The sequence below is a fragment of the Citrus clementina genome, unplaced genomic scaffold (assembly GCF_000493195.1).
Source record: "Citrus clementina cultivar Clemenules unplaced genomic scaffold, Citrus_clementina_v1.0 scaffold_3, whole genome shotgun sequence".
NCBI classification, from domain to species: domain Eukaryota; kingdom Viridiplantae; phylum Streptophyta; class Magnoliopsida; order Sapindales; family Rutaceae; genus Citrus; species Citrus x clementina.
The window spans coordinates 45,462,259-45,488,984 of record NW_006262339.1 but is presented as its reverse complement, the minus strand read 5'-3'; the positions used below and the strand labels follow the sequence as shown (position 1 = coordinate 45,488,984).

Genomic DNA, 26,726 nt, shown 5'->3' with positions numbered 1-26,726 from the left:
CTCAAAAAAATAAAATTACAAAAATGCATTATCATGCAGTTATTATGAGTGTACATCCCACAAAAGCAAAGAACTATTGTGTCGAAAACAAAGCCAAACAAGCCCTTACTTAAAAAAAAAAAAGAAAAGAACTAAAAAGCAAGAGTAACGTGTCTTAAAATTACATAAAATTCCAACAAAGCAAGCTAAACCCAAAACGAAAAGCAAGACCAACATGGACATTTTAGTAATTATGCTTAATCATGAAAACCCACCTACGAACGCGTGTGGGTGTGGTCTCCCTTACAACTCAACACAAATCGAACAAACCGAATGAATACACACAATAAACACAATACAAAGCGTTCATAATCTTCTTCGCTTTCTCTCTCTCTTTTTCTCCCAGCGAACGGAAATTTTCTTTTGCTTTCTTTTTTGCCTTTTTTTTAAAAAAAAAATTTTGGTTTCATTTCATGTTTCTCTTTCCATTCATTCGTCAAGTCCTCAAGAATTCAACTTCCTTCTCCATGACAGCTCAAGTCTCTCATACGAGGTAAAAGAACGAATCTTCTTTTACTGAACTACAACGAGCTTTATTTACTTTTAGTTTCTTGGTGTCTTTATTTATCTATTTATTTGTTTTATGTTGAAAAAGATAATAAGTTGACAATCGAGGTTCATAGATGACTAAATACAAAGACCAATTTGGTAGGCTTGTTTTTTTGACGTGGGTTTTAACGTTCAAGTTCTTCTGTGAAGGTTAGCAAATGCTTTGCCTTTTTTTTTTTTTTTTCTTTTTTGGAAATTTCCTATGCATGTTTTTATCTGTTTGTTAGTTACTACTTACTAATATGTGACTTACTGTACTAGCGGTACTGTTTTTATTGTTGGTTTGTCTTATTACAGTTGAATCAAATATGTGTATATATATTAGTTTTTCACTTAACAATGGCTTTTTAATGGTTGTTTGTTACTTTAATTATTACGTGTACGTATTTATTATATTGAATTTATAGTTGTTCATAATCAGATTCCCAGAATGCGGCTGTTATTTTTGTTATGTTTTTGTATGTAAACTTACTGCATTACTTGCTATGTTTAGATTAAGCGCTTTTGTCAATGCTTCGACGAGAAAGAAAATTCTGCGTTTTTCATTCCCATAATTGTCAATTTTAATGTCATATTGTCGACAGGTTCCCTTTTTTTTTTTTTTAGAATTATGTTTTAAAATTTTCTGGAGATGAACTAGTGTATATAAAATGAATGTTTGACTGACCAAGTAAAGCAATTACATTCTAGGTTATTTGATTATCTTATGCAATTAACCCAGTATGTTTTTTGGTTATGAAAGAAAATTCAGTCTTTTACCTTGATTGGGGATTTGGGGTCCTCTCTAAATAATCCATAATCCATGTGGAAGGAGCAAGCTTAGATTTTCTTTTAGTTTTTTTCTTTTTTTTTCCCTTTCTTTAATTTGGAGCAGTGCATAGTTTGATAGTTTTTTGCAACACTTCAGTATTGGCATTTGCTTATCTATCAACGAATAGTGAGTTGCAACAATCATACTTTAAAGTATGAGTTTTTGTACAAGTGTACATGTGAGCTCTGAGGTTTTTTTAAAACTGCAATTTTGCAGATGGATTCTAAAGATTTAGATAACAACATGGAAAGCATTGCGGATGAACCTGAAGAAAAGTTACTTTCTCCTTGTTCTGTGGACATTAGTGACATTTTTGGAGATCCACAGGTTCTTCCTCATGTTGGACCTCAGTACCAGGCAGATATTCCACCTCTAATCTTGAAATATGATTGTTTGCAGCTCATAAATGAAACAACTCATTCAGAAATTTTGGATAATATCCCAAATTGTGTTTCTTTGGAGTCAATTCCAATAATGTGGGCAAATATTGAATTTGAGAATATAAATGGAACCGTAGAGTTTGACAATAGTGAAGAGAGCCAGATTACATCAAACGATGAACATGCGGAACTCAAAGGTGAATCTCTGGATCCTGTGTTGCATAACGGGCAAGCTGTGGTTGGGCAGTCAAATTTTCAATCAACAACTAAAAGTGATCCAATGGATGTTGATTTAATCTTAACGCAGGACTCAAAAGCCAAGTTAGATCAGCCAGAAAGAGGCCCCTGTCCTCTTCCTGATTCTGTTGGTGAATCTTGGACACAAAATGAATGTGAGAGTTTCCTCCTGGGTCTATATATCTTTGGGAAAAATCTTAACCTTGTTAAGAGATTTGTTGAAAGTAAAGCAATGGGGGATATATTATCTTTCTATTATGGGAAGTTCTACAGATCTGATGGATATCGGAGATGGTCAGAATGCCGGAAATTAAGAAGCAGACGTTTTGTACATGGACAAAAGATATTTACAGGATGGAGGCAGCAGGAGTTATTTTCAAGGCTCTTTTCTCATGTGCCAGAAGAATGCAGAAATATGTTACTTGAGGTATTTTCTTTATTTTTTTTTTCAAATAACTTTTCCATTACATAAATACACATCTTGATATCGCACTTGAGAAGTATTGCTTTATGTTGGTGTTGACATCAAGCCCTTGTGTTGCCTACAATTCCAGGCTCTTTATGCCAATGTGTAATCCCTGTCCATTGTAATTCTATTCACTGTTGACGTTTACAGGCTGGTCTTGATGTGTTAGCTAGTGTAGCTGTAATTCTATCTTTGTTTGAACTCTAAATTTATGACCAAAAAATATTTGTACTGTCTATTCATGAACTATGGTGTTATAATTTCAGGATTCTAGAAAATTTGGCGAGGGAAAAATTTCATTTGAAGAATATATTTTCACTCTAAAGAATGCAGTTGGCATCAGTAATCTTATAGATGCAGTAGGGATTGGCAAGGGGAAGAAAGATCTCACAGGCACAGCAATGGAGCCAATCAAGACCAATAACATGTTTTTTGTCCAGCCTGACGTACCGTTCGGTAAAGCATGTTCTGCTCTTACATCTGCAGACATTATCAGGTTTCTAACAGGAGATTTTAGGTTAAGTAAAGCTCGATCAAGTGATTTATTTTGGGAGGCTGTTTGGCCCCGTCTTCTAGCAAGAGGATGGCACTCTGAGCAGCCTAAGGATCATAGTTTTGCTAATTCAAAGAATTCGAGCTCGGTTCTTATACCTGGTGTGAAGAAGTTCTCGAGAAGGAAACTTGTGAAAGGGGACCACTATTTTGATTCAGTTAGTGATGTCTTGAATAAAGTTGCATCAGAACCTGGGCTTCTTGAGCTTGAAATTGATGCTGCCAATGGTAGTGATGTCAAGGAAAATGATAGGTTGGACCAACCAGTGAAGCATGACTCAGATGGTTTGTCAAAAAAGCAACATCATCGTTACCTCCAGCCACGCAAGTCAAGTTACAATCGACATGTCATGCAGTTCACCATTGTGGATACTAGTTTGTTTTATGGCGCAGGACAATCTAAAGTGAGAGAGCTGAGAAGTTTACCCACTGAAACTACTAGCATATCTACCCCTTCTAACCTTCCCAGTGAATCTGAGGAAGATACATCTGAAGATGAAGAAGAAACTAATATCCCAAATGCGGATAATACAACTGATAGGGGAGCAGGTGCAGAAGCAGACTCATCAGATTGTGCAACTAGCATTCTCAATGATAGCATTTCCAACACCCCTACTTCAACAAATGTAACAGTGGAAAATCATGCAAATCATAGCACAAGTCCATTTGATGACGACCAGCAGAAGTCATGTATAAAGTTTCAGTTTTATCCCACAGAAAATTCTGGGAATCCAAATTGTTTTGCACCTGATACCAAACAGCAGGTTTTGGTGGCCAATATCAATGGAGAGTTAAGCTGCAGCTTTGGAGATATCTTAATGGACCACAAGGTAGATGAAAAGGAGTTCCATTACAGATCGAACTCGCAGAATGGGTGTGAGGATATGGTTTTCCAACATGGTCCACAGCAAAATTTATCACCAGCCAGCTCTTTAGCTAAAGACAGTCCAGACAAGAGCTATGAAGGCAATGTATCAGAGAATTGCCTGGATAGAGAAATATCTTTAGAAAAACCAGAACCCCATACATTGATAGACTTAAATGTCCCTCAAGTTTCATCAGATTTTGGAAATAGCGAACAGTCAAAAGACATGGTGAAGAATAATGACAGTCTTTGTGAAAACAAATTGTCTGTTGCATTTGAAACACGACAGCAACTGGAGGAATCAAATCTTGCTGATGACAAGTCAAGTACAGCTCAGTGTCCCATCAAGACCGACCGAAGGCAGAGTACAAGGAACCGGCCATTAACTACAAAAGCGTTGGAAGCTTTTGCATTTGGGTACTTAAGCCCAAAGAGGAAGAGAAAGGATGAGGAGACTCCACAGAAAAAAGCAATGCCAAAACCATCCCGTAGAATGCGCGGAAAGACTGTTGGTAGTGGCACCCTAAACAATGTTGTTACAGACAATATTGCGGACTCGAAGATAGAGAATAGCCTGGATGCATTACACAGTAATACCAACATAGTTGATGAGCATTGAGTCTGATGGTTTAAGTAACATGCTGGTGACTCCAGGAAATTAATAGAAATCATTCTTTTGCCCGCCTCACTCATTCAGACGTGTGGCACTACAAAAGGTGGTAATACAGGAGTCAGATGGCTTGTTTCATCGTAAGAGCAATTGACAGCAACGGTTCTTCCTGTTATGATTGTGTTCAAGGTCAACTTGTGGACTTATATCGATCAATGCCTGACAATCAAAGGATTTTGACACAGAACTCTCAATCCTTGACGAGGAGAAAATCTTTTCTAAGGCTTCTCAATCTTGTCAGGTTTTGATCAAGTTTCTTAAAGGCCTTCTAATACAAAGATGACACTGTATAATTATTGTTTTGTTGTAAACTTGTAATAAGCATAGCTTCTCCCTTTTTGTGATTTTAAAAAATAACATGCAATGAGGAATAGATGCATTCTCTTGAGAAATAACATAGCTGTGCACTTTCTGCTCTCTTGGCAATCCAGAAAAAGAATAAGAATGTGAAGGAACGCGCTTGAACTATGCCTGCGCTCTCAGCTTCAATTAGAATTAGAAAATATGGGAACTGAAAGCAGCTATTTTTTGTTACTTGCTAGTAAAAGGAAAGAAAAAGGTCGCTAGTCTTCTTTCATCCGCCAGTGATCCTTCATTATATGCTACATGCTCCTTGTTTAATCTATTATGAAATAAGTAATATGTTGCACTTAATTTTTATTATTATTATTTTTTTAAGAAAAAGACATTTTACATTACGTACCATTCCGCAATCTCTCAATTCTCTAGTGGTGAAAAGGCGAGGCCGGATCTTGGCGCCGTCCATTTCAGGCCTATCGATCTTTAAAAATTAAAATAAGTTTGCTTCAAATTTTCTCTACAAAAATAGACCCCACCTTTTAAGGCCGGTGAAGAAAAACTAATCACCACGTTAATTAATGATTGTGAAACAAACCTAATTGATCAGGGTTTGCTATCATAAACAGGGAGGCTTCTGATCATGTCTTCTTTTTACACTTATCTTTCAATTAGTCAAGTGCTCAAAGATTTTCCTTTTTTTTTTTCTTTTACCCAGCTGCTTATTTGCAGCCATAGCATGTAATATGTTATATTTTCAGAAGCTGCGCTGTAATCTGTGCTTACTTGCTAATTCTTTAAGAGATTTGCTTGAAACTAATACTACACAAATTACCCATCTACCCATAGACGAACTTCATAATATTTTCATCTTGAGTTCTGTAAATTTTTTCTCTTAATTGAAAGATATACATTTTTATATAAACTATGTTGAAGGGCTGAGCTTAAAATTCTTATATATATATATATATTAACCTATAGTCCTTTTTTAGTGCGGGAGTTATTATTATTATTTTTATGCGAACACACTTTTAAACCGCAGGATTTAAAGAGAGATAGTTTTTAACTCTCTAAAACCGCATGGTTTTATAATTCATTCAATAATTAACTCTTTTAAACTAAACGGTTTAAAAATATGTCCGCATTAAAAAAAATGCGAACATCTGCACCTGAAAATGATATTTTAACCTATTAGGTAAAATGACCTTAACTACTTATATCCGAAAGTAATTTCTTTTTATTAGTCGATGTGACACTACACTATTAAACCATGTAGTTTAAATAGCTTTTTTAAATCGCATGGTTTATGAATGTGTCTGCATTAAAAAAAAAAAAAGTGGACGTATGTATGTATGTGTTATATATATATATATATATCGGTATCATAAAGACTTGATTATAATAAAATAAGCAAATGGAGAGAGATAAATAAGGCTTTAGTTGCCCGTTTGTGTTGGTTTTGTGCATGGGTTTCTTAGCTAATGTCAATTAGCATGAGTCAATTATATATTCAAATGCTGCTAGTAAAATCGTCTTATACTATTAGGTTGTATATGATATAAATTAATAAAATAAAGATGGAAATAATAATATATGTCTTTGCATATTGTCGCGTTGATCTTCAATTAATGGGTTCAAAAATTACAGCGATCATTAACGATAGAAACTAAAAGCAAACTTTTTTTTTCTATTTTTGGCAGGACGACGTTCAGTTTGGTGATGGAGGAGGAGCATATAAAGTGCATGCAGCTGCAACCTCCTAAGAAACCTCAATTAAAGAAACCTCCCCAAAACTGTCCGGGCTAGGCAAATTCCACCGCCACTCCATCAACGTCGATCACCCATGAGTCTATGACATGCCACATATAGCAAAGTTTTTGAATTAATTGTCTGTGATCTTGGTTTGATTCAAAATAATTGAAGCTGATTGATGAAAAGTTCATTATTGCTTTGAACTGTTTGAGTCTCTCAATTTTTGTTTTCAGCTGTGAGTGGGTCATCGATCATGAATCTTTTCCGACATGGAAATGGAATCAAACTATTAATTAATCCCTCACTTGGACTAATTTTTTGACTAATGATCTAATATTTGCTAATTAACTAATCCATTAATTACTTTTCGTTTTGCATGCTGCAAGGAAGGGATTTCAAAGGGACCAAAACCCACAACTACAATTGGAAGCTTATATTACTTAGGCAGAGAGGTCCGAAAACGACCCTTGTGCATTGGGAGATGATTATATTTACACACTCACTTGTTGACTTTTTGGAGACATAATGTGTCTTATTGCATTAATATTATGGAACTCACTGAACTAAAAAAAAAAATTAAAGAAAAGTATTATGATAAATATCTAAAAATTAATAATTTATTAATTTATGGAGTGTATATATAATCTAATGAACATATATTTTAATCAATTAAAAATTCATTAATCTACTAAACATAAATTAAATTAACCAAAAAAATTAAATTCTTGTTTCAGAATTCAACCCTATAACTTTTAGAAGCAATGAGAATAATTAGAGATGAGATCCAATTATATTTATACGTCAAAAAAATAAAGTAACAATAGAGTCATATTTTATTATAACAGTTATATTTGCAATTTCATTAAATTATTAATTTATAATATGAATAGGATCACAATATTATACAAGAGTTTTCAAAAAAAGTATTATCTTATTTTTTTATTAAAATTGCTAATTTAACCCTTTGGCCCAAGTTGGGACCACAAAAAAAAATTATTAGATAATAGAGGTTATTAGTTTATCAAGTATTAAATTATAGAGGTTTTACTTTATTTTTTCTTTTACTAATAAAGTTGTTGTAAAATAACAAATATGATTGCACCCTAATATTTTGCTACTAAAAAATTACAAAATCTTACATTTTACTACTTTTCCGTTAGTTGATATATAAAATACCAAATTTGCATTTACTTTAAGGACATAAATTATAAATTATCAATAAAAGTTAGTTCTTAGTTAATTATTAATATTTGTACTAAATGTTTTTTATTCAATTAAATGTTAATTTTTAAATTTTAAGTATTAATTAATCATAAAAATTAAAAAAATTAAATATATATATATGATATCAATTAAATGTAAAGTCGATTATTTAAAACTTGGGATGTCTGTGGTTGCATGCATGCATGCATATGTTTGCATGTAAGTTTGTTTGTTAAGCGTCTTTGTTTGTTAATTTTTATCAATAATTAATAATTAAAATTAAATTGATATTTAGTTGAAAAAAAATAATTATAATAAATGCATTATACAAACCTTAGGTTTACAAGTTTTTTGTGTAAATGTAAACTTTTATTTATTTTCTCGGCCTTTGATACAATAGCTAAAATTATTAGGTTTTATTAGAAAGTAAGGGTAAAATCAGTATTCTATAGGTCAACTAACCTTCAGCTCGTGAAAATGTGGTAAAATATAATATTTTATAATTTTTTAGAGTAAAATATTATCATGGTGTAATACTGATTGCATGCACCTAATTATTATTTCACAGTAATTTAAGTAGTTAAATAAAAATATCCTTAAAAGAAAATATTACAAGTCCGATCATCATAAGACTCGTCAAACCTGTCCAATGGCAGCTTCTTGTCGATCCATACAAGTTTTTCTTTTCATTTTTTTTTTTTTTTTTTTTTGGTTGCGTCCTCCAAATATGTACCTGTATTTATACTATTTAACTTATGGGTCAAGTCCTCCATCCATTTTACTTTTGACTCTTGTCTCCTTACTTACAGTTCGTCTATTATTAAAAATAAATAATAATAAATAATTATACAGATGTCACAAGATCCTTGGGACGGTGTAAAAGGGTAAAATCCTGGGTCATAAACTGGGCCAAGGAAAGGTCCAAGCCCTGTTTTGTCAAAGTCCAAAATTCTGTAACTAAACATCTGTTTTAATAGACGATTAAGTGGTCAAAAGGCTGGGCCAGACGTGGGGCCCGTCCATTTCAGGCCTCATTCACCACGTTAATGATTACTGAAGCAAATCTAATCACGGTTGCTATCGCCTATCACAATAATACAACATAATTACAGACAAGGACTTTGAATTTTTTGGATCATGTTTCCTCCACACCACCCTTCAATTAGTCAATAGCCTCTGCCTTATTAGCTATTACATCCTAATTAAAAGACTTTTTTTTTCTTTTTTTTTTAAACGTAGCTGCCAATCTGTAACCATAGGATGTAATATTTTTCAAAAGGTAGGGATGTGATAGAAAGAAAAGAAATTAGCGATGATCCAAGAGTTAGACACAGTAGATAGAAATCGACAATTATTAAGTTTTCCTAATCGTCAAATTTTTTTTATATTTCTTGTTATTTTTCTTCACGTAGATATACCATGGTGGTTTTTTTAATTTCATTTTTTGTTTGTTTGTCAAAAAATTATAGATCGATCAAATGAAGAAAAATGAAAAATCTATTATGACATCATTTCAGTTACAACGGTGAAACTTTGGGGTGACTCAAAATAGTTGAAGAAGTTTCTAAATGAAGTATTCCGGTAAAAATACTCTCTAATACCACATAACCCATCTCTCACACTTGCATATGTACATACGTACATACGAACATACATACATACATACATATACATAATGATAGACAAATAAGTTCATACTTGATGTTATTGGATATTACAATTAGATGGTAAAATCTTTTCTTTTCAATTATTTCTTAATTCACTTAATTAAAACATGCATGTCTACATCACCCACGATATTATAATATCCAATTGTGCATATATATATATATATATTTTCTTTAATCAAACATCATTATCAGGAGAGTTTTAATCAAATAAAGAAAAGCTCACAGAGAGGAATATAAGGCTTTGGCCGTCCTTTAGTGTTGGTTTTATCCATGGGGGCTCTTTGCCAATGTCAATTAGCATTTAGCGTCTGAGTCAGTTTTTTTTTTTTTTTTTTAATAAATAATATGAGGTGTATCGGCATCCAAATGCAGCGTCTTTATATTAGGTTTTATCGTAATTTAATCAAATAAAGATGGAATAAATTGTGTCTCGACGACATTGCTGTGTTGATGTTAATTTGCTTCATAAATTGCATCGACCTTCAACGATAATAACTAAGCAATCTTTTTGTCACGACGCTTCATTTGTTGATGGGGGAGGAGCATCTTCCATCCTGCCAACGGTATTATATTTAATTAATTTGACTGGAATTTCAGAATTTAGCCCGTGGTTGCATATTCTACCTTCTGTTAATTTGTTTCTTGTTTCTTATTTTTGTGGAATTTGGTGCACCTACTTCGTGGCCGCATATATATATATATATATATATGTACACTCACTCGCACACAAAAATTGTTATTAAAATAGAATAATGAATTCCCTTCGACCGAGTCACCAGGGCAAAGGCAACGACATGCATTTCCCAGGTTAAAAAAAAATTATTATTTTACCATAACAACGTCCAATTCTCTCTATTAATTATAATTTGTATATTGAATCTACCATGGATGCTCGCTTTTTCTCTTGTGATTGAAGCTTTAAATTTCTATTAATTGCGTGTTAATTTGGCAATATTCATCACCAAATTAATATGAAAACAAGAGCATATCCAAAACTTAATTAGTTGGCACTGAGCAAGCCGCAACACCAACAGTACATAGTTAATATATATATATATATATACACAGATATGGCTTGGTTAATGGCATTCCTAGGCCAATCCAAAAACAGATATTTTTATGCTAATTCCTGCTTGTATCATTCAAGATTCCCAGACAATAACAAGAAGAAGAAGTTATATAGACATAGCAAGAAAGCAGCGTCTCAGAGACTTACAGATACGCTTTTAATGAAGAAATTAATGCGAGTTTACTCTTTTTAAAGTGGTTTCGTCCGAAAGGAAGCCACGGATTGACCTAAAACAAACGCATGTGGAGGCATAATTTTACAGTAAAATTTAATTTGGATGATCAATAACGTTATGTTTGATTATAAACTTAGCTTTCGTCGTTACGTACGTCAGTATTAAACTGTAATTCTGATAATAAACAAATAAATAATGCAGCAACAGTCTTCTTTTATTGAAATTTGATCGAGTAGATTAATGTTTATACAAAAGATAATGACTGGCTGGTTTGGTTCGCTTCGATTGTTTGGATCAAATGAGACAAAAGAGGATTCGGCACCGTCCAGCTTCTAAGTTCTAACTAATAGCGACGTGCAATTGTTAATGACCACTATAAGAAGAGTTAATCATCAGCAGCGGTAAATAGCGTATCTGGGACAAAAAGCTTGTTACTAAACCTGTAGGACAAAGCTGTAATAATCTTGCAATAATTTCACAGTTATGAATCATGAGGACTAGTGATCTGTATATATATATATATACTGTGTTATTTCAGCAACATTTTTTCCCTTTTTTTTTTTTTTTTTTTTGGGTTTCATTTTATTATGACAACCGTTGATTTGGTATTAATTATCTGAGTGCGTATTTTATTTTGCATCCCATGGTGGTGATGATAAATTGATAAGACTACACCTTTGGCTTTAGTGCCACCTGCTTATAATTTAACAAAAGCAATACAATTAAATGCTAGCGGCTCAAGCTTGTGACAAAATTCTCCAGCCCCTTTATCTGACTGCTGCCTAAGACCGAACACTTATCACATAATTTGATGAAAGATTGATTCTATTTTACCTTAAAAAGAAAGAAAAGTCTTTAAGATATATTAAAATCATCTTGTCAGTTGAAATTAATTGCTTTCTTTCCTGACAAGTTAAATATATATATAATAATGCATAAATTATTTAATTACCTCCAAAAATAATATCACGAGTATATATTCATCAACTTTAATTAACGCTAGTTATATTATGTTCACATTCGGACCCTATACAAAATGACAAATAACGATCATTTCTTAATATGAGCTTTTTAAAATTTTTTAAAAATATTATGGCACACAAAATCATAAGAAAAAATTGATCTTTAGCTGAGACTATACAACTGGCGACTTATCAGACTAGAGGTCAATCATGACTCACGAGCTTAAATCCAATAACCCGAATCATATTATAACTTCTTATTAAAGAAAAAATTATTAATTAACATATATAGAATGGAAATTGACTTAATAGCCAACAATTGTAAGGGGCATTTGCCTAGAAGTTGTCTCATGTGGACACTATATATACATATAAAAAGCCAAAGAAGACCAAATTTCAATGCTAGTCTTGTTGTAGATGGAAATTAATTAAACACTAGCTAGCATCTCATCTTCACCAGAAATGAAGGGGAGTTCCTAGCTTTTTGTCATCCTCCAGAAATAGCAGATTCCTGATTTTGTGTTTCACCAACTACAAGAAAAAAGAAACAATTGAGTTTTGGCAAAGAGAGAAAATAAAAACAAAACAAACTTTTGTATATTAATTCTCACAATCTTTATTGTTACAAAATGTCAAATATCACAGGTGATGAAGGGAGCTTCTCTTCGGGAAACACTGGCGAAGAAGTCCAGCAGCGAATTCGGGAAAAGCAGCAGCAAAATTTACTGAATCACGTGCATGGCTCAAGTGCTTCAGGACCCTCTGGTGCCACTAATAGCAATGGCTCTAGCTCGCAACAGCAGCAGCCTCCTAAGAAGAAAAGAAACCTTCCTGGAACTCCAGGCAAATTCAACCACTCATCTATATATATATAGCCAATCTTTATTAATTATACATCTTTCATTCACCGCATGCTACATATAGTTAAGTTTTCGTGAACAAAGCAATTGAAGTTCTTTGAATTCCGATCTTTTTTTGAAAATAATTGCAGCTGATTCATCATGGTGTTATGAGAAGTTCAATTATTGCTATGCAATGAGATTGTGCAATTATTGCGTAGGGTACTGTTTGCTTGATTGCACTTTTTGTATCTCTTTTTGGTTTCAACTGTTTTGAGCTGTCATGGGGTCATGAATCTTTCTTAACATGGAATTCTACTATTAAATCCCTCCCTTTGACTAATTACATGTACTAATCTTTGCTAATTAACTAATTGATGATTATTCGATTTATGTATAATTTAGATCCGAATGCTGAAGTTGTTGCTCTATCACCAACAACACTCATGGCAACAAACCGGTTCGTGTGTGAGATTTGCAACAAGGGATTCCAAAGGGACCAAAACCTACAACTGCACCGCAGAGGTCATAACCTTCCATGGAAGCTTAGGCAAAGGACTACCACCGAGGTCCGAAAGCGGGTCTACATATGCCCCGAGCCAAGCTGCGTTCACCACAACCCGGCTCGTGCATTAGGAGATCTTACAGGTATCAAGAAGCACTTTAGCCGTAAACATGGCGAGAAGAAATGGAAATGTGACAAATGCTCAAAGAAGTATGCAGTCCAATCTGATTGGAAAGCTCATCAAAAGACCTGTGGCACTAGGGAATACAAATGTGACTGTGGTACCATCTTTTCCAGGTTCATATATTAAACCTTCTATATATTGAAGCCAAGCTAACAAATATGTATTATATAGTTTATTAGAGAATGGCCGACAACACGAAAGGCACTTTTACATGCACTGCCTTTTTGACATCTATTGTAGTAGTAAGTTTGAAATTTTTGTCTTGCATCTATTCTCCTGTAGAAATTTGAATCAATTGTTGTTATTAGTACAAACCTCATATCCACACTCTTCTAGACAAGCAACCTAATATGTCCCCATTGCTTATTTTAAAATTGTGCAGAAGAGACAGCTTCATCACCCACAGAGCCTTCTGTGATGCATTGGCTGAAGAAAACAACAAAGTAAACCAAGGACTAATGGACAATTTAGGACAAAACATGCAAAGCCAGATGCCAGAGCTCATGTCATCAATGCCCTTGAACACCGGAGGCAACAACACATCACTTGGGATGTCGGAGTTCAATAATTTTGATCCCAAAAATCCAATGAAATCACTCCCTCAAGATCTAGTCCCAATGCCTTTTAAGTCCGTGAACATGGGAGGAGGAGGAGGAGGAGGAGGAGGAGGCATGTTCTCAAGCAGCTCTGGCACTCTCTTCGGTGGGCCGAGAAGCATTTCCTCTTCTTCCTCAAGCCTGCAGCTGAGCTCTAATAGCTCATCTGGATTCAACTATCTCCAAGATAGCAAAAACGGTTGCCTGATTTCGGGTACGGCTCACATGTCAGCAACAGCACTGCTGCAGAAAGCAGCCCAAATGGGTGCTACAGCAAGCAGTGGTATTAACTCCCCGATGATGCAAAAGAGTTTTACAAATAGTATGGCAGGGCCCGACCAGCAACTCTCTTCAACTAATAAGACACCAGCTTACGGATCCATTCAGAAGCAGCATAATGCTTCATACGATCAACAACACTTCCCATCTCAGGCAGCTCATGAGCAGCAATCAAACATGATGATGCAGAAGGCCACACAAGACATGTCACAACTTTTTGATCAGCACACTGGGGCAGCTAGTACCGGGGGAATGAATAATGATATGGGAATAATGTTTACTGGTATGTACATGAGTAGTGGCGGTGGTGATCACCAAGGTGCTGCTGGCCTAGGTTTTACGAAGAACATGGAGAATGAGGATAGCAGTGGGAGTTCTAGCTTGATTCAAGCCGGAAGAAATGCGATGGAACGAAACTCCACGACAGGGCCGTCGAGATTTGGAGGGAGCAATGTAACTGGTGGTGGTGGTGGTGGTGGTGATATGATGACTCTTGATTTTATGGGGATTGGTGGAACAAGGCCGGCAAATTTGCACGAGCAGCAGCAGCAAAGAATGGAGCTTGAAGCAATGAGTCACCATCAAAGAGTGCCAATGATGACTCCTTTTCATCAGCAACAGCTCCCGCATTCGCATGGGGATTCAGTTCTTGAAAAGCCCACTTTATGGGATGCTTGAGAAAATCTGATAATAAAAGTTGTTATTTTTATTTTTTTTTCTTTCTTGGTTTTCTTAATCCAGTTAGACTTTAGAGCTCTATGATACATGCAGAGCTTCTCTTTCTTGGCATAACATGAGGAAATTGAGATGTGCGCCAAGCATCGACTCCGCAAAGCACCTTGCCAATACAAAACTAATCATGAGCCTGTGATTTGAATTGACGTGGCGGCGAACCCCATGCATAATTGATTTAAGAGAAACTCTTGTCTGGTGTCAACACCACCAGATCATCTGCTGTTGTGATGATATGTTGGCGCAATTATTTCGTGACATGTGGCAATTATTATTGTTATTTCACTTTTACTAGTGAGAAATTCATCTCTATGACGCCGATACTTTACCAAACGAACCACCAAAATCTGAGCGGTTAAAAAGGTCTTCATATTCCCGTCATTTCTATGTCTTTATCGCAGTATTAATTAAGAGTGAAGTGAAACTCTTTAGTTCCCTCTCTTCTTCCTTCTGGCCTATTTAATTTTTAGCCCTCTGTAATTTGCTTCTACTATCTCCATTTTTGTTTTCACTTCTTTCTTTCATATTTTGTCTCAGATGCATTAGAAAAGAAACTAGAATGATAAATGCAATTGTTAATTTTTAGTTTTCAGTAGGCCGCAGAGAAATTAAAGCAGAACGAGAAAACTAATTAAGATGAAAAATTAAGAAAAATGTTAAGAGAGTAAAGGTTGATAAAGGAACTACAACTATTACGTGGTGTTATAGTGCTAATCTATCCTCTCATTTTTTAACCCTATCACTGGTGTTATAAGTAATTTTATCAGCGTTTTCTCATATATATATATATATATATATTTTGGGTCCAAAAATGAATGCTTTGAAATCATTTAATCAAGACTTTTAAGTATATTTTTTTTAAGTGGCTTCCACGCATCACGAGATAATGGATCGACACCACCGCGTCAGTAGATGGTCTGATGGTGTTGAAATTGAGAAGACTTTCTCCTAATTTAAGGCTTAGTTTGTTATAACTTTTTAAATAAAATTTATTTAAGTAGAGTTTTTATTAAGAGATTTCTTATCTAAAAAATTTTCGTTTGTTTGATTGTCAATTAGAATTTTTATTAAATATTATAAAATTACTTTAATAGATAATTTTTTTAAAGTTATGTTATAAAAAAATGAAATAAGATTATCAAATAAGTAAATGATATTTTATACATATTAAATTTAAAAAATACTTTCCACCTATACCCCAAAAGTCAAAATTTTGAGTTTTTATTAGTAAATGCAAAATATCTTATTTAATCTTCAAAAGCTCTAATAAAAGAACAACTAAACAATAATTTTTTTTTATAAGAGCTTATAAGATTAAATAAGCATTTACAAAAAAACTAGATAAGTAATAACAAATTGATACTAAATTTTAATGAGAAGATAGTTCTTTTAAAACTTCTCTATTATTTAAAATGTAAATTAACAAATAAACAAGGAAGACTACTTGGAGAGTTGAGGGTAAATCAATCAATTTTGTATTATGGTCCAAGATATTACAAACCATGCATATTTCAATTAAGTTTGGGAACATTTGGATTACTCGTATTTAAATAGTCTATAACTATTTCCTCAAAATGAGAATAATTTTCAATCTTTTATTTTATTTTACTGATGATAATATGGATTATTCTTTGTTCATTGGTTTTCTCTTCTTAACCATGCGCAGCATCAATCTAATTTCATACATCCCATATGGATGGGACGCGGGACATAAGAAATAGATATAATGGGGTCAGGCTATTTGAACCCATAAATTTTCTCTCTATATTCTTTTTTTAATTAAATGTTTTAAAAAAAAATTACTTAATTAACCATTTCCTCTCTTTCTCTTTTCAATCTCACAAATTCTCATCAATTCATTTAGATATATCCTTTTTATTGCAAATAATTGGTATCTCTAGCTAAAAAGAAAAAAAAAACTTATTATTTAAGAATGAATATTAGTAAATTTTGATTAGACATGAAAGTCAAAGAATATTAAGAAATTATTTTTTACCAAACATTAAAGCTAATGAATATTAAGAAAACAATTATTATGCATAGAAAATATAAAAATATAGATCATGATATACTAGGAAAAGCCAAAAAATAAATAAATTTAAAAAAAGAGAGAAATTCATAATTCCAAATATTTTTGCCAATTAATTGTTACTCTCTCAGAGGTTAAAAGTCTAAACAAAACGGAAACTGATAATAAGACTATCCATGGGCCAGATGGGCTAAAAGGCTGATTGAGGTCTCGAGAGCCCAAAACAAACATGAGGTGCAGCATCGTAAATTCAACCCAACACACCAAACGAACTTACGGGAAACCCTAATCTCTACCATGCCTATATATATAAATTGTTGAGAGAGCATGACCTTCACTCGCGATTAACCAGCTCCGACGATTTAGAAGAGAGCAAATGCTCTCTCATTTTCTATCCAATTTATATATATATATATATTTTTTTTTTCCTTAATGGTTGTGTGCTTATAGGGTTTAGGGATTGTGGCAAGAGTAGAGGCAGTGATGTTCAGAACTACCTATTTTATGAGGGGGATTATCCCCCTTGTGATTATAAACTACCAATGGATCCTTCTGAGCCTTCTCTCTTCTTCCTTTCTTATTCTCTTTTCCATTTCAGCTGATTTTGATTTTCTAGTTATTTTATTTTATTTTAATTTTGAAAGAAAAAAACAAGTCTTGTAACTTGATGATTTCAATACACGAGTACGAGCCATTGATGTGATGATGATAAGCTTTTCAGAAAATACGATGTCGACTTAATAAAACAGACTACAATTATCTGATCAATGGCTCTCCCTCCCTCCCTCTCTTCTTCTTCTTCTTCTTCTGTATTTATGGTTTTCTAACAAATGGACTATGCTTCTATAATTATTCAAAAAATTATGCTATATGAAAAAAAATTAATATGAAATCTCATTTTTTATCAATAATAAAATTTTATGGACAACAATGATCACTATTGTCTTATCTGTAAATGTATGTATAAATTCATTTAGTAACGGGTCTCAGATCTCAGACTTTACTGATTATTTGGAAAAGGTTTAAAGTTGGGCTGGATTCTGAATATTGAAATGAAGCAAGCTTCTGGAAAATGGAAATGACGAGACTTGATATATATATATATATATATTTTATTCGTAAGTTGCAACTTAAGTTATTAATACAGTGACGACAAAAGCAAAAGTTTTGGTAACATGGGATTAGTTGTCCTCAAAAGCTACCAACGCGAGCTATCATTTTCTTTCAATACAACAACAAAAGAAACTGCCCATTTATTATTATAATTATTATTATTGAAGCTGATACTCTGGAATTGGACGCCCCAATCTTAGCTTTACGCTTACTTGGAAAACATTAGGGGCTGCCTTCATGATCTCCTTCTCAGCTTCTTCTGCTACTTTCATTGCATCCCTGCAAAACACACTTAAAAAAAAGAGTTTATTGAACGGAAAAATAATTTTTCAAAATTTGACTATCCTGAACTGAACTGAACTGAACTGATTCATTATTAGTGTTTGCTTGCGACTTTCGAGCTGAGTGTAAGAATAAGTCATACATTACCGTATCGATGTGTCCGGGGACATGGACACTTCAACTTCCAGTAAAATCTTTCCATGCAGCAAATGATGCGTTATGCGCTCCACCCCCATTTTCTGATAAGTGATGACCATTACTCTTATTTTCAATCAGAAGAAAAGAGAATCCAATTACACAATACTAGGCATTTTTTCTTTGTGCGTCTGTCTCATGTATATCGGGCTCCATGCTCAAATTATAAAATAGTTAGAACCATGTGAACAGAACTTGATTACCACCATTAGACTTGCAAGATATATATTACTGCAAACGGTTTGCATCTTCTACCTGATTAAATAACGACTCAAACATAAGCTGATGCAAACCACTAAGTTCAATCTTCCCTCCTCGTATTAGTTAAATTTTCCGACCTCCATTTTCATCAAATTACTTCAGTAATCAAAAGCCAGTGAATGAGTAGCCCATAGGTCTCTATTAGCAACCTAATTTAATATCCAATACTCCACAAATAAACTTTAAACTTCATTGAACAAGCAAAAAGAACAGGAAAAAGAAAAAATACCTCTGGAAACTTTGTTGAGAGGGTATTGTAAACAACAGCATCAATATCCAAGTCGTCCACACAAATATTACTGCTGTGCTCCTTGCATCCTTCCAAACCTAGCTGGTCCATTGTACTAGGAGAAAATTGAAAATATGCAGGATCTACAAAGGGCATTCAAAAAAAAAGGATGTTACATTGGAAATGAAAGGCAAAAATGTTGAGAACAAATCAAAGCAAAGAAATTAGTGAAGTCTTGACAGCAGGAATAGTGATAATAAGAAACATTACTACAATTACAATGAGCAAGGATAATCAAGATGATGGGATCCTAATAGAAAATTGTATCCGTAAAGTCGAATTCTACCGGCGGTAAGCAAGACGGGATAACACCAATAAATCTCATATATGGAGCAACAATGAATAGCATGCTGCTTGCAGTGACCTCAACCATCATAATTAATGACCACTGGTTTACTATTAAGAGGTAAAAGAATGTTTGTCAGAGCCTGAAGGTGCAAACACCAAACCTAGAAATCATTTTACTTTTAAAAGTCAAGAAACAAGATACTAACTGATACATTATTCAATCCAAAAACTCATGGCTACAGTGAAAATAGCAACTAAAAGTAGCTCCATTCTAGATTGTCCAAAACTATTACAAAGATGATGAGACCAGAGACCAGAGACCAGGAAACACACCTATGTGTATGAAAACTTCGGATACTTCCGGATGGGACTTATGAATTTGATGACGAACATTTTCTCCAACACCATGAGCAGCACTAACACTAGAAAATGGATCAACCTGCCAGATAAAAGAAACCACATAGGGAAGAAATCATATTTAAGATTCATTACTCTTATATGGATGAAGTTTCATGGTCCAGCCCAAACTTCTATATTAAATATAAAGCATGTAATAATCTAAAGAACCTACCACAATATGCACATCAAGGTACAGAGATGAACCTGCCCTCCTTCCCCTCAAACGGTGGCACCCCTGCAGAGAAAGGCTCATTTGTCGAGAATGCAATAACAATGACCAAAATTCTTAACTTCATCAGCAGTGAATGCTAAAAACTGACGAAGAAAGTATAGTGCTAAATTAAAATTATGGAATCCTACAAGTAGAAATAAAACAATTTATATCTTAAATTAACAAAAAAGTCTAGTACATACCTTGACTCCTTCAACTTTTAGTATTGTTTCTCGTATAGGCATTAAATTTTCTGCTGGGATTGCAGCATCCACCAGTTCCAATACACTAACAATAATCCCAAAAGAACACGTTAAACAAGGAGATACATCGTAAAATCACAAAAGCCAATTTCTCTAATGTCATTCAAGAACTCTTTTTTTTTTTTTGAGTTTAAAAAAAAAGTTTCACTTCAGCACTTAAAATTATGAAACAAAGATGGATGTTGTTTTGAAAAAGTTATAATTGAAGGATTATCCCCCATAAATAGAAAAAAGGAACACAATTGGTTTACAGGGGCCAAAATTATGTTCTTGTACAATAAAATTGAATCAAAGAACTAACCAAAGAATAAACATAAGTGCCTGTTAGTTCAAAACAAAATCCAATCAGGAAAACTAGGGAAATGCCTTTTTATGAGAAATCTGGCTGAATGAGCTTTGAAATCCACTCAAAAAGACTTTGATATAAGTTAGATTGCTATAATCTTATGGACAAACCAAAAGAACCACAGCTAAGGTCAAAGAAAACAAGTAAAAGAAAAGGAAAGGAAGTGGAAACTCAAGACTGGATGCAATTTGGCCTCTTCAAGGGCTAAACAACTACAATGTTTAGAAACTATCACGAGTATAAACAGAAAACAAAGAAGGTACAGAGTGGGCAACAAATTAGATGGTACATATATAAAGGAAAACAGATAATGTACCTCTGATAACCTGTCTCCAGTCCAGCTTTTAGGATCATGCCTGAGACAACTAGACCGGCAAGAGGATCTAGAAACTTAACTCCAAGAATAGAACCTCCTAAAACATGTTGACAATATGTAGTTAGTATGTATTAACAGGATTGCAAAGCATTAAATAGTTTAAGGAAAACCAACAAGGAATAAATAAACAAACCATGGGAGAGGTAGTTTTCAGGGACATGCTCAATGTTGTATAACCAAGTTTTTAGGGACATGCTCAATCTTGTATAACCAGAAATTAAGAACACCACCCTAAGTTGACAAATAGGTTGACAGATGGAGACAGCACACATATGACTGTCTCTGAAGTGCAGTAACTGCTGCTTATAGGATATTCGTTTGGACACTTTTGACCATTGTGAGAAGAGTTGAAGTCAAATTTAACATTTTCAACTAATTTTTATTATTTTAAGGTTACAATAGTACGGCTGGAAGTATTTTTGATTTTGAAAAAGCATTATCCTAGTTGGCTACAAAAGTAGGCACCAAAATATTACTAGTCTTTACACAAAACTACATGCTTATTAAACAAAGTTTCTTACCAACCCCAATAAGAGCAACTACAGACGAAACCGCATCAGCACGATGATGCCATGCATTTGCTTTCATCAATCCACTTCCTTCCCTTTCTCCAGCTCGTTTTGTTATCCAATAAAGCCTATGCATAAGAAGACCTTCAAAATTAGAATAAAAAATTTACGAAAAGTATGAATATCAGTTACTGCAAGAGTGAAGAAGTGGGTTGGGAGAGAGAGAGAAACAAGTTTATCAAAAAGGGGGGTTGCATCAATGAAAACTAAATCAAAGAAAACAGGTAGATAATTAGATTGCAAGCAACAAGGACCAGTTATCACACCAAAACAATGACAAGGTTCAAGTTGAGGGGAAACGAAGAGAGTGAAAATGATCCAAAAAGACATTTATGGCTTTCCATAGATGCAGTATAAGCAAAAAGTCTTGTGATTAAATTAGTGCTGAGAAGTGACTTTGGTACCCTTCTTTAACAGATATTGATAGAATAGTCACAGTCAAAGCAAGGGTTGGATGTTGCATATCAATTCCATGATGATGGCTATGCACATGCTCATTTGCCGAGGACTGGCCGACTACCTCAGGAGATGCAGACAACAGATCCTGCAGATGATAAAACAAACATCTTAGGGAAAGAACGAATACAAAGTAGAATCTGATTTCATTTCAAGTGTAGTAAATTTCCACAACTCTATATTTCTTTTCCGTAATTCCAATTGACAATGAGATAATGCAAGCTTTTTACTGAAACTAAAATTGAAAATTTGAACCATTTTTTATTTGTATTATTATCACAGCGAACAGAGGAGAAAGCAGCTGTACAAGCAAAAGATCTAAAGCATGCCATGCTATACCGCCGGCTGTTGCCAACAGCATAGAAGAGATTCCAAGAGCTCCCAAAGTTTCAAATTTTCCATGCCCTGAGATCACAATAAGCCTGTCAAAAACACTAAAAATCCAAATTACACTATTTGCAACGCCTTCCAAAACAAGTTTCTCAAAATCTTGGACATTGATAAAACAAGCCTCTGGGAATTGAAATTAGATCACTCAGACTCCCCCTGGCAATTAAACTATTCAAGAAATAAACATGAAATTTGCATATAATTAAGAACAATGGAGTAGCGTGTAGGTACAAATCAAAAGTGACCATATGGATGCTCTTTGTCTTTAGGAGCCTTTGCAGCTTTGTATGACCACAACGCAATACTGCTTAGAACCTGCAAACATCCGAAAAAAGGGCAAAAAAAATGAAGAAGGAGAAGAAGCAACCCACATCACAATTTAACACAGGAATATAATATACAGAAATGGGCAGATAACAGAATGAAAAATACCACATCGGATATGGAATGGGCAGCATCAGCGATAATCGCGGTGCTGCCGGACAAATATCCCGTCAAAGCTTTGCCAGCAGCTAAGCCTACATCGGAGGCAAGACCCAGCCGGAAAATGTTCTCAGCATCCTTTCCAGATAATTGTTGGTGGTGGTCATGAGAATGACCTAAATGCCACCGAATTGGGATCTTAAGATAATGTTGATTAGAGCATACTGAAGAAGGGTGATTTTGGAACTGGAAATTTAGGGATTGGCATTGGATTATGGGGTGATAATAGTTGTTTGATTGTGATGAGACTCTGGTGATGTATGTTCGGCACATGGAGTTGATATTGCGGAATCTGAATCCCATTTGTTTGATGAAATGCCTGAACAAACGAAAGATATTTAACAGATATTAATTAGGATTTCTTTGATGTTCTGTTGCTCAGATTTCGTAAGTTTTACGCATTGTCTGGCTTTGCCTGGAGCTAAATGGTCTGAAAGTACTACTCCTCGTGAGCTGAGTGTAAGCAAAGCTCTCCTCAGTAATCGGTCGTTTCATTTCATTTCACTTGTCTTGAGAATTTTCTTTAACCATCCGTTATTCCGTTATACGGGCACCATATCCCTAACATTTTATGGTTTTGTAAATAAGGATATAAGTTTTCGATTTGTATCAAATAAGCCGCCAACCCAAACAGAAATGATTGAAACAACCTTTAACTTCTGGTCATATGAAAAAACTTTACCGCCTATATTATTAAATTTTTTTCCCTTTTTTTTTTTTTTAACTTCTATTTGGTAAGAGTTGAGTTAATATTGGAAAGGAAAAGCGCGTCCTCCTTTTCCGATTGAATAATACATATTATTACCATATTTCTTCCCCTTTTTTTTTAATATACTTTTGAGTGACCCATACTAAATTTCGAATGAATCCATGTTTATGATAATACAAAACGAGCAATTCCAATGAACTTGGGCTTTATTCTTCAAGGGGTTTGGCCATAGTTAGTCAGCCCAACATGGAGAGAGAATTTTTTATTGACCCATGTTTTTTCTCCCTGACAACTAGCTGAACACTTCTAAGAGCCCAGAACAACCCCGCAGACCGAGGGGATATCCTTTTTGATACTTCAGAAATGTCTCAATCAATTAACAAAGACCAAACCAAGCCCACCCAACCAACCCCCCAGTTTTAAATTTCAGCTGTAAATTTGCCAACTTGAATTAGCTTCGTTTCCATTTGCGAAAGAGAGAGAGTGATGAAGTGAGAAAGTGATGAATAAGTTAAAAGAGTTTCGGCAAGTTTTATGTGCTTTTGTCAAATTCAGTATCAAGAGAAGGTTCTGAACAGTTAGAAAGCTGCGATTGCAACTCAATGTCCCCTTCTTCCATCTTGCATCTCAATTCTCAACCTCCCACAACCATCTACAATGTCAAATTCTCAATAAATTCCAAATTGCTCTGAATCAGGCGAAACAGCTGCAAGCCTAAACGAGCTTAATGTCTTCGGTCTCGCCATGTATATCCATACTTGTTATGGTCCCGAACTTCCCGTTGCTCAGAAGTATTCCATTGTCTTGACCGGTCAGGTCCATTGCTCCACCCAGAATTCATCCTGGGTTCTTGCAAGTTCCTTCTGGGCTCATACTCTGGTGGCCTAGTTGGACTATTATCGGGACTCCATGACTCAAACCCATCATTACCCGCATATCCATTTCTCTCCCTAGGAGGACCTGACAGCACCTGACGCCGCTGCATAGGCCCCCCAAATGATCCATTATAATTGTTTTGATTAACTTGATAACGAGAATTTGAAGCCAAGCGCTGACTTGCTTGCCAAGATTCAGATGCGGGACCTGAATTCCCCATTGGTTGCCTAGAGGGATACAATGATGCAACATGGGTAGGATTGGACATGTGGGGTTGCTGCGGTTGAAGCTGTGGCTGTGACCTTGCCGATGTTGGAATTAAGGTAGGCGAGGGATGTGAAACGGGTTGTCTCTCAGGTGCATTGATATGCATTGGCGCTGCTTTCACATTGCTTATGTACGAGGGGCTAGCGTTAGGTAGATTTTTCATGGCTTGTGTTTGTACAATTGGAGAACTGATGGAGTGGGACTGACGCAGAGAAGGTACAACAGAATGTAACTGCCTTTCTGGTATTGTTTGATGTAGTGAAGGATGCATTGCACTTGTTGGTTGTTGGGGTATTGTGACATTCATGGCCGAAATTCCAGACCGAATTACATTGGTCGTATGAAGCTTTTCTGTGGAAGCAACTTCCAGAGAAGACAGAACAACATTGCTCTCCATTGGACTTCCTCGTGAAAATGGATTCCTGACAACGTCCTGCCTCCATCCACTCTGAACCGGAAAAAAAAAAAATTAGCATCCTGAAATTGAGAAAACTTACCTCTGACATAAAACAAAATCACAGCTATGACAGTATAAATAAATTCCTCTCCAAAAGTCGGTTAATATTGCCTCTCTATTATCCACCCACTCGAATCCACTGGAACAGAATAATGGCAGACAAGTCTTTGACTTCATTAATTCTCCACAAAGAAAAGGCTAATACTCTGGATAATAACAACTCTTAACAACTTGGCCATCATTACATGGCAAAGTCTGGAAGTCCCCCCTTCTTAAATTACCCGACTTTTATTTGCATTATTACTTTGAGTTATTTAATGTTATTAAAATTTTGGACCTTGCTTTGACAAGCCAGGCTCAGAATATGGGATGCAAGTGCGAATTAGCCCATGAGAAATTGGCCATATTTAGGATTTTGCGGTAAAAATTGTCACGCACCGTTCCAGGATTGCTCGATGGAGTTGGGGATGGGAGCGAAACCTCAACCTTCTCCTCTACTTTTCCCCTCATCCCATTTACATTACTGGCTAAGCCAGCCCCAGCCCCACCAGACTTAATCATATCTAGCAGCTTCACAGTGTCTTCACTTGATAAGTTACCAGCTTGACCTGTAGTCAAGGCAAAAACCAACTCTGGATTTTTAAGCAGTACAGCGAGCAACTCAAGGTCTGGCTCGGCTGCACTTGCACTAGCATTTGCAATCTGTGGTGGTGGTGCAATCTGTGATGGGATAGGCAACGAAGGAGCTGCATTATTTAAAGTAACATTATCAGAGGGAAACTGTGTTTCTTCTACACTATCAGCATCAGGCGGCTGTTCGATTGGGAGTTCTGGAGTCAATGTATCATCATAGTCCATTTCAAGGTCCCATGGCTCCTTGGGATTACATGGTATCTCCTGGATTTTATGACAGATGGTTTCCGTCTCCCGGTGGATTCTGTTTTTCTGAACTTCAACCTCTTTGCTATTCTCACCATTACCAACTCGCCAATGCGTGTTAAGTTTCACTTCTGCAAAAAAGGGGGAAAAAGCTAAGAAGGGTTGGAATTTGTAGAGAATGTCTCTGAACTTGATGAGACTCCATTAATCACAGAATTTAAAAATATATATATAAAATAAACAAAAATTAACAAGAGTCACAAATGAGAATAGGTTTTAGCTGCAGCAGATATAGGCGGAGCTTGAAGACATGATAGTGCTTGCTGACCAAACCAACATTGTTCACCTCCCAAGTAAACATTTTAACACCAGGGGAAACTCACAACAAAGTAAATGTGGACGGGGTTCCCCAACTTAGACACAAGTTACAGTCCGCCTGCAACTGTACCCTGTAACATAATCATGACTGCCTGACTCAGCTTTCTGGCACTCCAAGTTCTAAGAGAAATCTCAACTGTTGGGTGGATACATGCGAGTTAGTGTCAAATTTAGTGTCATCTAGACAGATGAATATTTATAAAACCAAATCCTTTGTCATTGCCATCATCATTTATTTACAAATTTATGCTTGGGATTAAGTTTGTTGAGTATATTGTGTGCCCTTGTGCACTGCAACGTGGCAACCTGTACCTTACATTCAACAATACCAGAAACCATGAACTTGTAACCCACCCCGTAATGATTAGTTGGTCTGAT

The 26,726-nt window shown here is 35.0% G+C and overlaps 4 protein-coding genes and 2 non-coding genes across 12 annotated transcripts in view; 4 read left to right on the top strand and 2 right to left on the bottom strand.

Moving 5' to 3' along the window:
- Nucleotides 1–329: 329 nt before the first annotated feature.
- On the top strand, nt 330–4,961 carry LOC18047905. Of its 3 annotated transcripts, XM_024188478.1 has the most exons (4): nt 330–532; nt 635–738; nt 1,616–2,443; nt 2,749–4,961. In XM_024188478.1, the coding sequence occupies exons 3-4, from the start codon at nt 1,616–1,618 to the stop codon at nt 4,516–4,518; spliced, it is 2,598 nt and encodes an 865-aa protein (XP_024044246.1). In that variant the 5' UTR covers nt 330–532; nt 635–738; the 3' UTR covers nt 4,519–4,961. The 3 variants fall into 3 exon arrangements, with proteins under 3 accessions (XP_024044246.1, XP_006444265.1, XP_024044247.1); XM_006444202.2 differs by lacking the exon at nt 635–738 and having other exon boundaries at nt 337–532; XM_024188479.1 differs by lacking the exons at nt 330–532; nt 635–738 and having other exon boundaries at nt 1,856–1,976; nt 2,087–2,443.
- A 7,990-nt stretch (nt 4,962–12,951) lies between these two features.
- Nucleotides 12,952–14,847, top strand: LOC18047904 (protein indeterminate-domain 2). Its single transcript, XM_024189038.1, has 2 exons — nt 12,952–13,338; nt 13,608–14,847. Exons 1-2 carry the CDS (start codon nt 12,983–12,985, stop codon nt 14,776–14,778), a joined length of 1,527 nt encoding a protein of 508 aa, XP_024044806.1. The 5' UTR covers nt 12,952–12,982; the 3' UTR covers nt 14,779–14,847.
- A 2,485-nt stretch (nt 14,848–17,332) lies between these two features.
- Nucleotides 17,333–17,425, top strand: LOC112100577. Its single transcript, XR_002906945.1, has one exon. It is a non-coding gene; the product is annotated as a small nucleolar RNA R41 (small nucleolar RNA).
- Nucleotides 17,426–17,553: 128 nt separating this feature from the next.
- On the top strand, nt 17,554–17,631 carry LOC112100588. Its single transcript, XR_002906956.1, has one exon. It is a non-coding gene; the product is annotated as a small nucleolar RNA Z155 (small nucleolar RNA).
- A 334-nt stretch (nt 17,632–17,965) lies between these two features.
- On the bottom strand, nt 17,966–23,382 carry LOC18047903 (metal tolerance protein 2). Of its 5 annotated transcripts, none has more exons than XM_024188928.1 (12): nt 22,732–23,376; nt 22,545–22,614; nt 22,217–22,314; nt 21,858–21,997; nt 21,406–21,521; nt 20,825–20,921; nt 20,103–20,187; nt 19,861–19,923; nt 19,623–19,728; nt 18,942–19,084; nt 18,404–18,495; nt 17,966–18,265 (listed from the first exon to the last, which is right to left on the bottom strand). In XM_024188928.1, the coding sequence occupies exons 1-12, from the start codon at nt 23,083–23,085 to the stop codon at nt 18,133–18,135; spliced, it is 1,497 nt and encodes a 498-aa protein (XP_024044696.1). In that variant the 5' UTR covers nt 23,086–23,376; the 3' UTR covers nt 17,966–18,132. The 5 variants fall into 5 exon arrangements, with proteins under 5 accessions (XP_024044696.1, XP_006444263.1, XP_024044697.1 ...); XM_006444200.2 differs by having other exon boundaries at nt 17,967–18,253; nt 22,732–23,375; XM_024188929.1 differs by having other exon boundaries at nt 18,164–18,253; nt 18,399–18,495.
- A 616-nt stretch (nt 23,383–23,998) lies between these two features.
- LOC18047901 (homeobox protein LUMINIDEPENDENS) overlaps nt 23,999–26,726 on the bottom strand; it is a 7,766-nt gene continuing 5,038 nt past the window's right edge. The window contains exons 12-13 of the mRNA XM_006444198.2: nt 25,530–26,101; nt 23,999–25,082 (exon numbers count right to left, since the gene is read on the bottom strand). Of these exons, the coding sequence (XP_006444261.2) occupies nt 24,216–25,082; nt 25,530–26,101 (1,439 nt within the window). The 3' untranslated portion in view covers nt 23,999–24,215. The remainder of the gene's footprint in view (nt 25,083–25,529; nt 26,102–26,726) is intronic.